General features: G+C 28.1%; 1 protein-coding gene across 6 annotated transcripts in view; it reads left to right on the forward strand.

Annotated features, from left to right (window-relative positions):
- The first annotated feature begins 418 nt into the window (after nt 1-418).
- The window catches only part of LOC105259011, a 33,227-nt gene continuing 14,819 nt past the window's right edge, over nt 419-18,826 (forward strand). Inside the window, exons 1-3 of one of the 6 annotated variants that reach the window (XM_025415392.1) lie at nt 7,634-8,831; nt 11,936-11,941; nt 12,055-12,596. In XM_025415392.1, coding sequence (XP_025271177.1) covers nt 12,384-12,596 — 213 coding nt within the window. In that variant the 5' untranslated portion in view covers nt 7,634-8,831; nt 11,936-11,941; nt 12,055-12,383. Of the gene's footprint in view, nt 1,145-7,632; nt 8,832-11,935; nt 11,942-12,054; nt 12,597-18,826 lie in introns of those variants that run through there. The other 5 variants (XM_011270667.3, XM_011270665.3, XM_020029923.2 and 2 more) reach the window with 5 other exon arrangements.

Here is an 18,826-nt window from a genome sequence, read left to right on the forward strand (position 1 = left end):
TTTATGCATTTATGCAATTATATTTTGAATAATATTTTCATTAAGAAAGTAAAAACAAATAAGAGTGAATAAATAAGAGTAGAACAAAAAAGAATTGAAGAAGAGTAACAAATAAATGAAATAAAAGTAATAAAAAGTAATAAAAATGAAAGCTTTTTCTTGTTTTTTTTTTTGTGATTTTTCTCAGAAGAAGCAGATCTCTAAAGAATTTTTTTCTTGGTTTATCGATCACCCATGCTTCCAAAATTTTAATTCGGTACATCTTGTACTTATAACAAAAAATACTAAACTTTTTAGAAACAAAAATTGTTAAAATCTTGCTAAAATGATTAAAATAAATATTTTCATAAATTCTTTTATTTTTTTAACACAAATAATATAAATTAATAATTATGCATGATTTATAATATTGTTTCAATGGGTTTTTGTATTTTTTCAAATTGTTGAATTAAACTAACTCTATTGCACAAAATCGAGCTATAATTAATAGGCAATAGGCAGACAACTATATTTTTATAAATTTCGATTCAATTGAGTTCTCGTTTATTCCCCCCTTCATTCGGTTATCGTCGGTGCGTTGCACTGCATTCGTCGCGCGTCTTCGGCTATTTTCATTGATCTCCAGGACGCGTTTGCGCGTCGACATGTGACCGTGTAATAATAGTACAATACATGGTTGCGATTCTCTGGTTGCGCCGAGTCTCATGGTGATTTGTTGTTACCGGCGTTACAATTCATCCTTATTTCTCTTCATAAATAATTTAATTGAAATTTCGATTTAGCGCGATTACTGTTGACGGAATATCGTCGCGATTGTCATCATCGTACTTGACAGTATCATTGCCGCTTTCGCCGTCACTGTCATTATTGTCATTGTTGTTATCATCGTTTAAACTAAATTAAAGAAGTGTGACGTTACATCCCTATCCACAGCAACAGTGGCTGAAGCAGCCGCTATTTTCTCTTTGTCTTTCCCTTGTTTCTTCTCTACCTTTTTATCTTTCCTCATTTTCATTTCCTCCCTCTCTCTCCTTCTCTTTTTTTCTTGGCCATCATGATCCCGTACACCACGTGCTTGTCTTTCGGTGGTCGTCGCGACGCCCGTGGCTGGGTAGTTCTATATGATGAAGTCTCTTTCTACTCGGTGAGTCGTTAAGTATCATGCAAACATAAGCACTCAAACGTACATATATACAAGCCTATATTGCTATTCATAAGGCATTTACAGACATAAACTGTGCTCAGTAAGAATACACGTGTTATAAATATGCTTTCATCGCATTTTCTACAGAATTCGATGAATGATTTTAATATCTTTTTAAATGAAAAATTTAAAATATCTTGCAAAGTTTTTACTTTTTGAATAGCTTATATTTTTATGTTGTTTGTAAAAATTTATTTGTTATAATTGCTTTGATTCCATTAAAAAAAATAAAGCAAGTCTGGATTTTAAAAAATTGAGAGATGTTGAGTGGTTTTTTTCGTACATTATAAATATATATATATATATATATATATATATATATATATATATATATATGTGTGTGTGTGTGTGTGTGTGTGTGTGTGTGTGTGTGTGTATAAATATGCATACGTATAGAATGGTCCACAGTGTGGTGATGTCAAAGATGGTATTATTTATTTTTTCAGAATGGTTGTATACAATAAAAAGAAAATAATAAAAGAAAAAATTAAATAGCATAATGATGATTTTGTAACTTTTTAACATTATTTTTTTTCTTAAGTACAATATTGCAGAAAAATACTATTGTATCTCTTTTAAATGAATTCATTCACTCTGTGATTTGCACGAATCAATTTTTCTATAAAAATATATATGTATGTATGATTATATAAATTAAAAAATAAAAATTTTGTAAGATATTTTAAATTTTTTATTTTATATTTAATAAAACAGAATCGAATATTTATCGATATAGATAATATTGATATAGATATAACTCAACAGATAATACCCCAACAGAATACACATAGACGTCCAGAAATCATTGGGAAGACATCCAGAGGACATAAAATCCTTTGACTGTCCTCTAGATGTCCTCTAAACGTCTTTTGGATATGTGTGCTGGTAGGGAACATATAATGAAACATAATAATTTATGTTTTCACTTGCATATTTCCGTTGTTTATAAAAATAGGATAAAATATCTGGAGACAAAATTATTCAATTCAAAAAAACATGATTGGTAGAATGTTTTTAATTAAAAATTTTAAAATCATTGGTATTGTTTTATCATGATTTATTTTTTTATACAGTTGCCAACATTATGATGAATTTGGTAATTTAAATTAATATGATTTTCAAATGATTTTAAATTCAAAAAATTTACATATATTCGATTATCGATTATCAATATTTTTCAAAGATATAAAATACGTAAGCATCCAATCATTGAGAAAATATCTAAATAAAGTAATAGAGCTATGATCTAACAATAAGAGAATATTAATATTAAGGAGTAAGAAAAAGGTGGTAAAATGACGTTAATCTTTTTTTAATTTCTACATAAAAATAAGAACCTATTTTTTCGGATTTATTAAAGTCTTGCTTATCATATGTAAAAGTTGAAAAATTGATAAATTAGAATTTTATAAAACTCAGGAAAATTCAGGTTTTTTAAAAACAATTAATTTCGTTATCTTACCCCCTATATACAATTTTAAATATATGACGAAAGACCAAGTTAATTACTATTAAATAAATTAATCTATTATAGTAGTTAAAATTTTGAGAAAATAATTTAGATGCGCCATACAATTTTTAAAAAATTAGCAATTTTCTTCTTGACACAATTTTCAATAGAATCAATAGCGAGATTGCATGACGCGAATAATGTAATTTCCACAAAACTGTGTGTATTAAATCAAATCGAAAGTATACATGAAAAAAATGCGATAAATATATCAGTACAGTTGCAAATAGACTGTATGTACTGTAGCACAAAAAACAACATCGGTTGCTTGTGAATTTCCCTCTTTATAGTCATTTTGAAAATTTTCAGAGATGGAAATGCTATAAATTTTCAACATATTAAAAATGTGACAGTGTTCTCATTCGTCGAAATATTTGGATTCTATTTAATATTATGTTTACTAATTATACATGAGGCATTATATAATTAAAATTATATAATTATTATATAATTAAATACATATACATATATTACATATATAATATATTTTACGCGTGTATATGTGATAAATAATAGATTATTAATTCTTTTCTCTTGTAAATTTTATATATTATATTTTATTACATTATTATACATATAATTATTAGATTATTATTTAATTAATTGATCTTTTTCTACCGCTCTGTCGATGCTCCCAATAGTAGTAAGAAAAGGTCTTACGAAAACTTTACATATCTCTTTTTCTTGACATCGAATGCTAACCTACTTCTTTTCTACTTCCAATTTGTAATTGTCAAAAAATAAAATTATTTTATATAAAATAAAATTATTTTTAGAAAAAATAAGAGAACTGAGTTACTCTCTCTCTCTCTCTCATTGTCGGTAGATAAAGCGATCGCCTGATAATCAATAGATTCGAGTTGGAGCCTGATTTATATGCCATCTTATAGATTAAGATTATATTTAAAATGGAATTTATATCTCTTTAAAACTAGTTAGTACAAAGAATATAAATTTTTACAATACGTAGGAAAATATGGGACTATTGCATTCTCTAAAGAACAGAAATCCAATAAAAAATATTTTTAATTATATCAAAAAAACATATTATTTGAAGCATTATCGGCAGATATATGAATACATCAAGATGAGCGATAGGAGTTACAAGAATAGCAACAGGAATAAGAACGGAAGCAAAAATGACAATGACAAAAAGAACAGCATGAGAGGAAACGATTCAATCAAGAATAGTAATAATGGCAGAAGGAACGAGATGAAAAATAATAAGAAGAGCAGATATAGAACAGTGGTAACTGCAAGAATAGCGGCAGCAATGATCGAAGGAGTAATAGCGATTGCAGAAACAATGGATACATCTTCTTTTAATATTTAAGAAAATCTTAAGCAGCAAATCATTCTCCATTAATATAGCTACAATAAGGAAAATTAATGTAACATAATATGAGGAATATGCAGAAATATGTATATAAACGTATAAATAATTATTTTAAAGATACATTTCTCTCTCTCTCTCTCTACATTTTTTATTATTTGCATTAGCTTCTTTTAACGCACACTAATGATTTGGCTATAATGGCAAAAAATCATTTTAATTAAATATGTACACACAAGCAAAAAAATACCATTAATATAATTATACATTTTATTAAAATTTAATCTAGCACACTGTAAGTAATAAATAATTATTATAAAAACTAATTCTAAGAAAAATATAAAATATAAAAAAAATTAAGCAACATAATATTGTAGATAAAATTTCGTTTCAAGGAAGACATAAAACGATGATCTTATACTTTAGGAAAGTGTTAAAGGAAGGAGGAAAGTGTTAAAATTATATTAAGATTATTTAAAAATTTTTGATGAATATTCATTTTTTTATCGCATATACATCAACATAGTTTTGAAATGCATCTTAGAAATTAAAGATTACACACTATATCTCTACATAACATAAAATCATTGCATTTATTTTAAAAATTCCTTGATAATTGTGCATGTATGTATGTATATACGTGTGTGTACATGTATCTCTATGTGCATGTACGTACGAACAATTATATTTTCGATTATTGCCCAGATTCAATGACATGGTCAAAAGTATTCGAGGCGTTTATTTAACATGAACTTTATATATATATATATATATACATTATATTATATATCACTCATTCATAGATGCACAAACTAAAAAAATAAATTTTAGCCATAAATAACGAAGGTAATAAAGCCAGTAACGATCGAAGATTGACTTCTATGTATGGGTGCGCGCGTACACACACATATACGCATACTTACATGCACATATACATACATAACACACTTGTCAAAGAACCTTTGACATATATTGTATACTTGTAATAATTTTATATTATATAAACTATACTATCTATACTACGCACATATAATATTATAAAAGCAATACTTTAATTTTTAATATTCAAATCTTTTTAATTACATGACATAAAAAATATATAATCATCATTTCGAAAACATTTCGATGACTAATAAGTCATAAGAATAATAAAAATATAAATGAATAAATAGTAAAAAACTATAGTAAGAATATGCAATAAAAATATATTCCAATTCAAAAGTTTCAGAGTAAAGTCTTAATATGGTTTTAACATCTTTATATGTATATACTCAAGATTATTTTGGTAAAATTACAAAAAGATTATACTTCACCGATTATTTTGATTTACATTTTATTTCCTTCGAAATTAAATATTTCCTTTTTATTTCCTTCGAAATTAATAATTGTCTAAAATACTTATCGAAAAAATATTTTATTTTTAAAATATTTAAAATAAAACATTTGGTTATATATCAATAAAAACGATTAACATAATTAAAAAGAAAAAATTTAAAATGCAAAATACTTGGTGATGTCATACATTATATTAAATACTACGAAAAATTTCAGTGGATGTCACGAGAGTAAAAATTTTAAGAGAGATTTTGATGTCATAATAGTAAATTTCAAACGTAAAAGTATTCTTTATATTGAATGTATGATTGTACGTTTAATTCACGATAATATATTGAATAATTGAATAATTAATAATTCAATAAATCTCTCTTTGGTGATTGATACAAAAATAGCATTATTTGCTAAACACGACATTTGATTTTAAAAACTTGAATATTGATTATAATTGTTCTTATTACATTATCATTAGAAAATCTATTGTGATTTCTTTTTCTATCAAGCAAAGGATATTTTAACTTCTCTCTCTATCAAAGTGAAATATTTTCGTATATATTTATATAAACTTGCTTATCATAAGCAAACTGGAAATTCGGTACATTAGATGCTAAATATATTTATTTCAAAAATATTAAATTAATTATATTTTTACATATGCTATTAATTATTTTTATTTGCAGGTTAATCATGATATCGATTGGATGTGTCAAATTCCTATCATCAGCTGTTCTGCTGATATATAACTTGTCATAAGAATGCCGAATTGAAACATCAGATGTATTAATGCTGAGTCTATTTTATTTCATATATAAGCGAAATCCTATTATACGAAAAAATATTGAGAACATAATTAAATGCTAAATAAGAATGTATTTAAAAAATATTTTATAGATTATATAAAAAATTACTAAAATCATACGAATAATGCATTCCGTGACTATAAACTGATATTAAATTACATTTTCACTTTTATTTTATATACACAATATATATGGTACATAAAATAAAAATAAGTAGACAAGAATGCATTTTAAGCATTATTGTCACTTTTTAAATCTAATCAAGAGCGCATATTATTATATTAGCAGTCCAAGTATTGTATACAGTTTTTGGATACTTTGAAAATCGGGAAAATTGATTAATAAATAACGGTTATTTCCTAATATCTTTTTTATTTCATATAAATCACGAAATTATGATATTCATTTTATGGGAGTGCTGTCAAAGTTCCCGATTGTTCACGTTACAGTTTCCAGAAGTTTTATGTTTTTTATTAAAATGGCTTTTTGCTTCCACTATGATTGCAATGTACAATCAATTGATTATTATGAATACCTTCGACATTGCGAGTCACATAGTTTATATTGAATACAATGAATTTTTTAATAAGGTCAATGCATAAATCTCGCATGCCAAAAACTAATTAACTAAGATTCTTCCGATCGATTTATTAATAATATTATTATAAAACAATATTCTATTTCTCCGAGTGTCTTTTATACCACTGTGTTTTGTTCATACGGTCACTGACAATGAGCTTGATGATAAGCGGAGCTATCACACGATTAACGCGCTCAGCCTCAGCCTGGCCATTGGCCTGCAAAGAACCGATAACTGTTTCAATATGTTTTATATGCATTTTTGCTTAACAAAATTCTTCAAAGTCACTACAAATAAAAAAAAACTGCCACAATCTAAGACTTTAAGCATACTGTAACATTAAGAATATTTTGACCCATCAAATAATTTTTCTATTTAGTATCGATTCCATTCATTCATTTGTTTTTTTATAAGTATATCCTTATATCTTGTATAAATATTTCTATAAAAACTGTTAAATAATTATCTTTATTTAGAAAAAAATATTTATTTTAATTTATTATAATTTATATTATTTTAAAATTCTTTGCACATGAATTTAATATAAATTATACTCAAAATATGTAAAAGAACAGCTCAAAGGGCAAATAATGTGCGTGCAATATATTCAATTAAAAAATTATAAACAATTCACGATAATTTTAATAAATTAAAGATCATAAAAATAATAAAGTAACTGATATTATGAATCGTTCGAAAGAAGAACGTAAAATATAGAAAAGATTTCTTATTCTGGATTGAATTCTTTTTAGTATAGAATTATAAAATATAAACGATTAAAACTGTCATAAACGATGAAAAATATCACAAGTAATATTTGTGTGACTCGCTCCAAAGTGTCAACAAAAATAAAAACTCATCATCCACCATAGAGTTATAATTTACAACATGTCAATGATTAATGTGGCGATGACAGCTCATTCTCACGCTTCCATAAAATTGATTCGAGATAGCATAACGCGTGCCTTATGATCGCAAAATTACATTCAAGAGGCGAGACCGCTTATGGGTTGTAAAAATTTGTGGAGCAAGTCTGCGTCCCGTGTGTACGTGTGTGTGCGTGTAAATGCGTGCGCGTTCGCCTCGTTCGCCTCGCATCGTGCTTTACGAGAGTAGGGAGAGATCTGTTATTGATCCTGCGCTTCCTCACGCGCCGGTGCTCTCCCTCCACGCGATGCGATGGTAACGCATCGAATAGCAGCTACCAGCTTTCCGCGGCGAGAGCTCGCGACATAGTGAGAGTCTCTCTCTCGTTGGCAGCCCTTGTCACGTAATATATAGCGATCGCGAGCGGCTAAGAGGGAGAGAAAATCGCCGGGAAGCAGCGTGGCTGCGCGGCGAGCAGTGCCGAAGCTGACAGCTCCGATGTAGCCGAACATAACCGAGGTCGCGAACGTCGACCGAACGCGTCTCTGTCTCTCTCTCGCTCCCTCTTTCTCTCTCTCTTTACACGCGCGTTCTCTCTTCACTCGGCGCTCGTTCGGAGCCAGTACTTCAGTGTATGCACATCGGCCGGCCGGCGTGCATAGTCCCTGTTAACAGTGTCGTGTTGTGTCGGAGCAAAACGCTCTTGGCGTTTAGAATATCACTTTTCTATCGTGCTATTTTTATCGACGTGCATACGAAGCTGCCCGTGTGTGTGTGCCAAATTTAACGACGTCGTGCTCGTGCCTTGAGCAGCGCCGGGCCCCAGGGCCCGGTCGCTCTCATTTCCGCCCAGATCGACCCCGGGAAGCACGCAGCGATGGAGCTCGCAGGCTCGTCTCGGAGAGGAACCGACCGCGATGTCCGTGCAAGCGTTAATCATCGACGAGTCGCTTTACTAATAGTCATCGCGAGTCATTGCACGACGAGAGGCACCGCTACCTCTATCGACGGAGGTATATCTTCGAAAAAGGGAGGCACGAGATAGAATGTTAGAAAGGGAGAAAGGAGGGAGAGAGAAAGAGAGAAAGAGAAAGCGAGAAGGAGAGAGGAGAGAGAGAGAGAAAGATATACAAAACGTCATCGTATCAAAGGGTCAAGTCGTGTCGAAATGGCATTGCAAGGCAGCAGATTAAAAGTCCTAGGTAGAGTAATTTGAGAGTGGGTACTTGAAAAAGCTCGAGAAATTATATGCATTTTAGGTTGTTATCGTATGGAATTAGTACAAAATACATATTTCAGTTATTACTCTTGAATAATTTGCGCTATAATATTATTCTCATACACAAAATTATAGAAATGAGAACTAATAAATAAAATAAAGAAAGAAAGAGAGAGACAGAGAGAGAGAGAGAGAGAGAGAGATAAAAAGAGATTTTTTTAAATTTCATTTCTTTAAATTATAATAATCTTTTCAGGCATGTAGAATTTAATAGTGCAGAGACAATGCTTGCAATGAGGCATAGTGTTTAATTATAGAAAGAACCAATAATATTAATATAACATTTACACTATTTACTAAGAAAATAATAATTGAAAAGAAAGTAAATAAGAAAGAAAGATGAAAAAAACAACAATGATAATAAAATAATGAAAGAAAAACATATATTAAATCTATACACTTTAAAATTATTTTATGAAAGCATTTATCTTTAAATTATTTTTTTATAATTAATTAATGACGTATAAAATAGCTATTGGAAAGTCAATATTAGGTTCATTTATTGATGATTTTATTAGACAGAAAGTTTCAGTCAGAGATAAAACATAATTATAGTGAAAAATTTATAGATTTCAATTTGAAAAAAAGATATAGCGATTTTTACATTCGTGACACATAGTATTTTTAACATTGATAACGACAAAGCAGAGAAATTATGAAAGTAAGAGGTTTCTTATTAATATGGAGCATCAAAGCTAGAAAGAGAGAGAGAGAGAGAGAGAGAGAGGAGAGAGAGAGAGAGAGGAGAGAGAGAGAGAGAGAGAGAGAGAGAGAGAGAGAGAGAACTGAATTTTAATAGAGTTGCTTGTTTTTAAAATTCAATCCCACTTATATACACACATTGACACATGTATATACACACTTATATACGTCCATACAGCTTTGAATTGAGGAACATGATTATACAGTTAAATAGGAAAGAACGTGTTTTTTTAGAACAAAATAATCTAATAAGAATAAAACTAGTCATTTTTTAATACAGTACTTTTTTTGACATTAAATCTATTTATGAGGTTTTCAAATTAATTAATTCTGTTCTTATGTTTTTTTAGTGAATTATTGTTATCATATCACACGAGTAATGAATTAAAAATGCATTTTAACTAATAATTGAGTGATATACTACAGAGCAATAATCAAAATGTATGGATATTAAAAAATTTTAACGTAAAATGTTTCAAATGTTTAAAACGTACATTAGCATTAAAAAGCTTTTTATACGCTTTAAGTTATTATACAATGCTCTGTTGATTTTGCTTCAGATATTATTGATATGTTTTGTCCATGATAAGACCAAGAAGAGACCATAATGTCCAACACTTTGACAGATTGCTCCAAAGGTATTATATTATATAATCTCCTAATTAAATTTGATTGATATTGCTAATATCCAGCATAAAACATTTTGTACCTACACAGTCTGTAAAGAGTGACAGAAAGAAGGAAGGAGAACAGAATAAAAAAAGGAACGGAAGAGGAGCAAGAGAAAAAAGGCAATTGTTATAACAGAACAATCGTAAAGATTTCATTTTTATTATATTATTGCGTAATAATTTAGGGTAGGAAAATAAGAGAAAGAAAATAATCATTTTTAGGGTAGGAAAATCACAAGTATATTAATGAAAATTACTCTTTGCTTATTATTTTCGAGAGAAAGAGAAAAAAACTGTGATTTTTACAAGTTATTATTCAATAAGATTGAAAATACTTACTGTAGAGGTAAAAACCAATAACAGCCAAGAATTTTTTAGCAGAAAAATTATTAAAATATTATCACAAATGTTATTGTGTGGCATTACATAATAATTTCATTAACTTTCCATTTTAAACGTTATTCTATAATAATCAAACTAATATAATATAAATGTAAACAGATTACAAATTTATTTTCTGCTTAAAAAATAAATCGATAATGTTTAATTACGATTTTTATTATTGCGATTGCATATTTATACTCATAGCATACTTAAATATCACAACATAATAATTATTTATAATAATTTCTCTTCGTCACATATAAATTGCAATATTTGAATTTGTCTCTTTTGATGGATCGATTATACATGGATCGTTTTATTCTCATCGCTTCATCGAATCATATCCTCCTCTTTCCCTTCGAGTCCTATTATTTTTTAGAATATATATATTTTTCGGATTTAAAAACAAATATAAAAATGTTAAATTAAATTTTCTATATACTCTCTTTTTTTTCTCATCTTTTTTATGATTTTTCTTTCTTTCCTATTCGATGATATCTCTTTTCATTTTTTCTTTTTCCTTCTTTTTTCCTTCTCTTTTTCGAAAATCATTTCAAACACATATACATATAATCTAGATTGAATCTATTAAGAAGAGTGACTAAATATGATGTATTTTCACACATAACTATATATTTTTTAAGTACTTTCAAAATTGAGTTTTTCATGAGAATATAGAAAGATATCAATATTGTTATAAATGATATATTTTTATTGCTGTTCTTTGTGAACAATATAAATTAATTTGTGCTGTTATTTAGACTATTTTAAATATGTTTATCATAATTTTTATGTGTGTGTGTGTGTGTTTTATCACATCATTTTTGTTAAATATTTTGTTTATAATCATCTGTGTTAATTACCTGTATTGTTATATTATATTCGTTACGTCTTTAATATACAAATATATAATTTAGTTTTGATTATTATAATTTTTATATTTAATTGCAGAGAATAATAAATTAGTTTTTTTTAATTTTTTTATGCAAATGTGATTTTATTTTTTATTCAAATTAAATTTTGATTTTGCATCATATTCTATTATAATTTTTAAATAATTTTGTATATTCTCTTACACAAGAACGCTTGTCTTACATGCGAGACATATTGTTGCATGCTATGTGTAAGAATTATTAGAATCTCTCTTATCTCTACATATATTGTTTTAAAAATTTATGGTATTAATCAATATTACACTAACTAGTTACTACTTATATATGTTTATTTTCGAATTTTATGCAATATTCTAAAACGAATTTTCGACTTCTAGCGTGAAGTATATTGTACTTTGCTCTCTTTTCTCTTTTCAATTCTCGCTTCCTATGCATTTGCAATTATTCAATTTCTCGTTTACCTTTCAACGATCTCTCGATTAACGCTGTCATCCAGGTGATATACAATATTGATGTAGTGTCATTGAGAGTGCGAATTATCGAAATAAAAAGGCGCGATAATAAGCATTCGCGAGCTCGACGAAAGTTAGGAACATGAAAATGCACATCGAAGATAACGATGTAACGATGTGAGAGGAAGACGAAAAGAGAAGAAAAAGTGGATTCCAAGACGAAGACGGAGACGAAGATTTAAATAGGAAAAGTGTGCATAGAGACGGATACGCGAAGCTGGCGACCCACGCACGTGACAGCGGCTCTCGTGGGTCTCGGACCCGCTGCAGGGCCAATGGTGGGTCACTTTCCAGTCGCGATACCGCTACGGGGATGCAGTGCGGCTTATGTGCTGTCGTCGCCGGCCTGTTTCGCCGGGCCATGTGCATCGCAGGTAGCCGTCGCGGTTCCGGGGAGTCCTGTTATCAGGAGCTGGCCATGGACGTGCAAGAGAGACGACACTCGCAGACGGAGCACGTGGAGACCGAACTCATGAAAGCGAGCGAGATCGCGGAGAGAGTGAAAAATGTCATTCAGATGGAAGAGGTGAGAGATTAGTTGTTTTCAAGCCGTTCGTTTGTTTCGTGCTCAAGAAAATTAAGGAGAGGAAGGATGAGAGATTAGCGAATCTCTTTATTTCTTATTTTTCAGATTTTTCGAAACTTGGCTACACTATGTGTATATAATATGCATCGTAATTGTGCATCTAAATATATCTAAAAATATTATCTTTTTATTTATGCTTTAAAAATAAATCAACATTCAAAAGGTGTTTACAAGTGTGGAGTGCAATTTTAAACTTAGCCATACAATAGTGTTGACTACTTTAAAAAAGAGATATGTATAAGTCAAGAAACAGTCTCAATATCAAAAATATAGAAAAGTAATGGCAGGCAGTGAAATCATGTCTAACATCATATTTTTGTCTACTATCGTTACTATTTTTCTTTATCATATTTTATATTTACAATTTTATTTTATATAAAATATATTAAGAACTCTAATGTAAATAATTATAAAAATCTAACATAACAATTTTTATAATATAACTGATAATATAACCGATCGACTTTCAATCAATTAATCTGGATAAGATGGATAGGCTTGATTCGAGAGTCTCGAATCTGAAATACAGATGTCAAAAATTCAAATCAAAATATATCGGTTTTAAATGCTATATTTTACAACGAACTCGGTCACCCGCATTGCACCGCATTAATGCATACTAAAGATTGTTATATATGAATCCAGGTAGCAAGCGCACGTCATTTTGACGTCAAATGGCGTCATTTGGAGGTACCTCGTGTATGTGTGCGCACATGCACTGTAAATCGAACCGATAATTTACACGTGCTACATATTGGACAACATTAATGCTAGCTGTACAAACAAATAAGTTTTTCACAAACAAATAAATAAAAATCATAAATAAAAATTCTAACCAGATTTTAAGGAAAAAACCAAATTTTAAATTAAATTTTATAATTATTTAAGTTTAAATTATTCCGACTATAATATCGAAGATAGACTCATAACATCATAGATCATTGGATTTGTCTTTTCAAGATTTATCGAGTGATTTTTATCAGGGACTTTTATTTGAAAAGTTGTATCTCTTCCTATTTCATAGGACAATTTTCATAGATAAGCAACTAAAAATTAAATTCAATTAAAGATTGTATCTCATTTAGACTAGACTGAAAATTGTACGGGCTATTTTATTAATTGTCCGAACTAACTTATGTAATATTATATTATATTGTTTTGTTATTATTATCTTACATTATTCTAGCAACAATTTACTGCGCAGGTATGCACCAGATTATAATTAACGTCAGTGTTTAATCACTGATGTAACCTTATTAACACGTCATCGAATGATCAGTTAATTAACGTTAATAATTGATAAAAGGTTCGATGTTATAAGTACGTCGTAAAATAAAAAAAAATAACGAATATCATTAATTGATTTTAAAAAATGACGTCATTGTTACGTTTTATGCTGTAATGTGACGTCGAAAACCTAAAGAGACTAACTATTGACGTCAAATAGACGATGATTGCTGCCTTGGATATTACCCTGTATACATGTACACATGCGCACGCACATGCACGCACACATATACATGTTTTCTAAAAATATCTGCCATAAATGAGAATAATTATATTACTCTAACTACAACATGAAACGTTTTATTTTTATTTTTCGGAGGAGAAAAAAATAAACTTTCTATTCTTAAATTTTTCTTGTATCTCTATTTTATTTCAATCGTATAAATGTGCAGAATAGAAACATCATTTTGATTGTGCTCACAATTTCATTTTACACTTGCATAGTTAAATATAAAACAGCTGTAGTACAGAAAAAGAATATAAAAGTTAAGAATACTAAAAGTAAGTGCCAAGAATAAGAGTTCTAAATATGAGATTTGATGTATATCTTTCTCGTGATTATTTCTAAACAGCAGTACAAACAGTCGAGAGGTAGATAGATGAGTTACAGTTTATTTAAGATAGATGATAACCTTTTCATCTTTCAATGAGTGTATCAAATTTTTCTATTCTTGTTTAGGAAAATGGTTGTAAAGGTATTTAAAATAAGGCATTTGCTGGATAGATTGTTTTAGAAATCCGGTACTAAGTAACTTTTTTAAAATTTAAATTTATCTAAAAAAATTTATTATTTTAAAAATATAATAATTTAAAAAGAAATAAATAGATAAAAATAGAAAAAGAGAGAGCAAGTTAAAATATGAGACAATATTATGTTAAAGCCTTGTCACATATATAATTTGGATATTATTTTAGAAGAAAATGAACTAAATATTTATAACACTACACATCTAACATTATTTTTATATAGTTATACATACATATAATGACTAAATAAAATAAAATTTCTTTTTTTTAGTAAGTTCGATTTTTAAATAAATTACACGCAATAATCAAGTTTTAATTCATGAGACAAATCTTTTGTAAATATTTGTCAAGGATTTATAATATCTATATATTGTTTTAACATGATACTATTATAGATATAAGAAACTATAAACAAAAAGTTTGTATTTATTAATAAATTATAATTAATAAGTTCGTTTCAGTTATAAAACATATTGAGTATAATAATATCTGAAGAAAAAAGAGAACTTTGCTTCTATATCAAAAAATATAAAAAAAAATTGACATTTTCTCCTTTCTCTGTCTTCATCTGTCCTTTTTTCTTTTTCTTTTTTCTTCTTTTGCTTCTATCCCTCTTATCTGTTTCTATTCTGTTTCTCTCTTTTTCTTTCTTTATTTTATTGATATAAACATCTTTTATAGGTATATATTAAATAAATAGATATATTTATAACAGAATCAATATATACATTCATTTATAAATTAAATAAATAATTTAAACAGACAAAATATTGCATAATCTCGTTATTTAATATCGAATATTAGATTTTCATATAAACGTTTTAATTATATAAATATTATGTAATTTTTTTTTATTTTTTTAAAATGGTATTGCAGAAATGCAAATATTTTTATATGAGAAAAGGAAACAATTTTTAAAAACTTATATAAACGTTGCATTACTTTGCTTGAGATATTTAAAATTAGACCTCTAATGTCTGATATAGTAGCTGTCATCATTAACACTCTTAACTTAAACTCGCCAAATAAATGTTCAGTGGAAACATTGTTGGAAACATTTAAAGAGAAAGAACGAAAGAATTTGATTTATATATTTGACGTCAATTTGATGCGTATTATGCAATCGATAGTGATGTAAGAAAAATAGCAATGCGCAAAAGTATATGACGATATATTAAAATTTGATTATTGTAATATCACATTTATGTTAAAATCAATCAATATATTAACTCAAGTTCAAATCAAGTTAAAAATCAATATTAGCGATTATAGTAGTAATAATAGTAATAGTAGTAGTAGTAGTAGTAGTAGTAATAATAAGAGAGGCGGGTGGTGCTAGAATAGCTTTCAATGTCACCTGGATCGAAAACGTTCCTCTGTGACTTCCCATTGGTGGCTTGAGGTCAAGATAGCAACCCTAGTCTACAATTCTTAACAAGATATAGTAGGCTGTTTACCCTCATGTTTCTCAGATCATTGGGTTTAGAAAATATCCAACCTAAGAGTTTGTATTTTTTACAAGCGAGAACATTTTAAATATTATATATACTACCTACTAAATATTAACAATATTGAGAGAAATTTTTTTATATGATATGTATTTTTTTATATGATATGTATTTTGAATAATTAAAGTATCCTTGTGAAAATGTGTTATTTATACCAGATGTGTTATTCATTTGAGAGTTCAAATCATATATTATTCTATATCGTTAAAACTGATATAGAGAGAAGTGCTTTTTTAATATAGAGAACTACTCTATTATTTAAAAAATAGTTATATAAAGAAATATTGATTCAATGTATATATTATTTCTTAATCTGCTTTCTTACAAAAATCATGCTATCAGAAAATTGCACCAATTGGATATAAAACATATATTTTATATAATTTAATTCATCGATAGTAATATTATTTTTGGGGTATTTTTGTAACAAAAAAAGTACGTAAATTATGTTGAAAAACATATGATATACACGGTTGCGAAATATGAAGAAGAATGAAAAACTCGGAGGAAAAAGGTTGATAAATTGATAAAGGAATTTTTTCTATAGTTTGGCAATCTAAAGAAATGGATTCCATTGATAATATGTATAATATAATATGGATCACGTTTTATCATAAATGCTCGACAGATGAAACCTGTAGTGTATTATCTTGTGAGGTGAGATAACCAGTGTAAATGGTATTGTGCTGAGAAGTTGAGGGAAACCTACAATATTTCTAACATAATAGACCACTTTATGAAGTTGTGAAAGCTATAAAACTCATTTACGAGGATTTATCATCGAAAGATTTGTTAAAAAGATACATATTTGGATAGAAAAATCTTAAACAATATAAAAATTTCAATTCAATCTAGAGACTAGCGATCTAGTGATTCGCGCCTAAATATTTATTGTTGTGTAAAAATTATTTTCAAAAAATTTCAGCTTACTTAGCTGCACTTTTAATAAATGATTATACTATTTTCGAAATAATGACGATGACAATCATTTGCTAGTAAAACAAAATATTTCGTATCTTTCACAACCAACAAAAATCGGCGAAACGAAATCTGAATGCCTCTAAAAAAGCTTGAATGGAACGTGGAGAAAAAAAATAGCTTAAAATAAATATTATGAAGAGAAGGAAGATGAACTGTATGGTTTCAGTAGCTGATTAGTGATTAAATATTGTAAGTACTTCATACATCTTTTTAAATTATACTTCAAATTTTAAATGTGTTTTTGTAAATATTTTTCTTATTATTAATGTGTTTTTTTGTTATTGATGCATGATATTTCGAAAACTAATATATTGATTTGCTTCAAAAAGTTTTATTCTTTATAAAATAAATATCCCTTTTGATGAACGGAAAATGCGATATGACTTTTGATGTTTTTTTTTCTTTTTTGAAAAAAATGTCATTGTTGGTACAATAATATTATATTTTAACAAAAAATTATATATTTTGCACTTAAAAAAATATCATCATTATATGAATTTTAATTTTTTTCAAATTTTCATCGAATAATAACTACGTTTATTTGAAATAAAACATCGTTTGTGATTTCTTATTTCAGATTATTTGGACTGAAGATATACTAACCAACAGCCAAGGCATATCATGTTTTATCTCGAATTGCGGCTTACAATAGACGCGATATGGAATAATAAATTTTTTTAAAATTAATTAAAAGTGCAGTAAAAATATATATGAAGTTTAGAAAGAGTTAATAGAGTTAATAGAGTTTAGAATAGAGTTTATAATTTCGTTAAAAAAATTCCGAGAAATAACATATTTTAAGTAAAAAAAAGGTATAATTTTCTTGAATTAATATAAGCAGAAAGAGAAAACTTAAAAAGTACGTGTAATTTCTATAACTTGGAAAGAGAATCATAATAAATACACATATACATATATACATATACACATGTACACACACACACACACACACACACACACACACACACACACACACACACACACACATATATATATATATATATATATATATATAACTACTCTTACGTGTAAGATAAATCGTGGCTGAACTGATGATACTCGAACTCAAGTAATAAATAGAAATATATGTAATGAAGAATGGCACGAGCCCAAGCACACTCGTAACAATTATCCATAAACGTTACTGACGTATCTATATAGGTATTTGCATCTCCTTTTCAATTTAAATAATCACTAGAAAATATTTATAAACTAAAGAAATATGCGAGTGGTAGGAGTCGAGTTGAGTGCTTTGCTTTATAGGCCAATTATGTATAATTTTATCACTGAGTTATTCACACTTTACACTTTATGCGAATTATAACACAATAATATAATATACAATGCGATGTTGGAATCTTTAACAGATGTAGTACCAGAAAACGTCGTTACAGAAAAATTCGTGATGCATTACAATTTTCGATTAATCATGTTAATAATGATCATGTTGCGATTGGTCACATTATAATTGCGTTGCATTTGATCACATTGTTATTGCCCATTCGTTGCAATTGGCCACTTTGCGGTTGCATTGTTATTACCCACGTTATAATTGATCACATTGCGATTGGCCATGTTGCAATTGTTTACACTTGAATACATTACTATTTGACCAATGGTGACCTGTTGTGATTATCCATGTTCATC

Source organism: Camponotus floridanus, unplaced genomic scaffold (assembly GCF_003227725.1).
Source record: "Camponotus floridanus strain SB8 unplaced genomic scaffold, Cflo_v7.5 scaffold12, whole genome shotgun sequence".
NCBI classification, from domain to species: Eukaryota; Metazoa; Arthropoda; class Insecta; order Hymenoptera; family Formicidae; genus Camponotus; species Camponotus floridanus.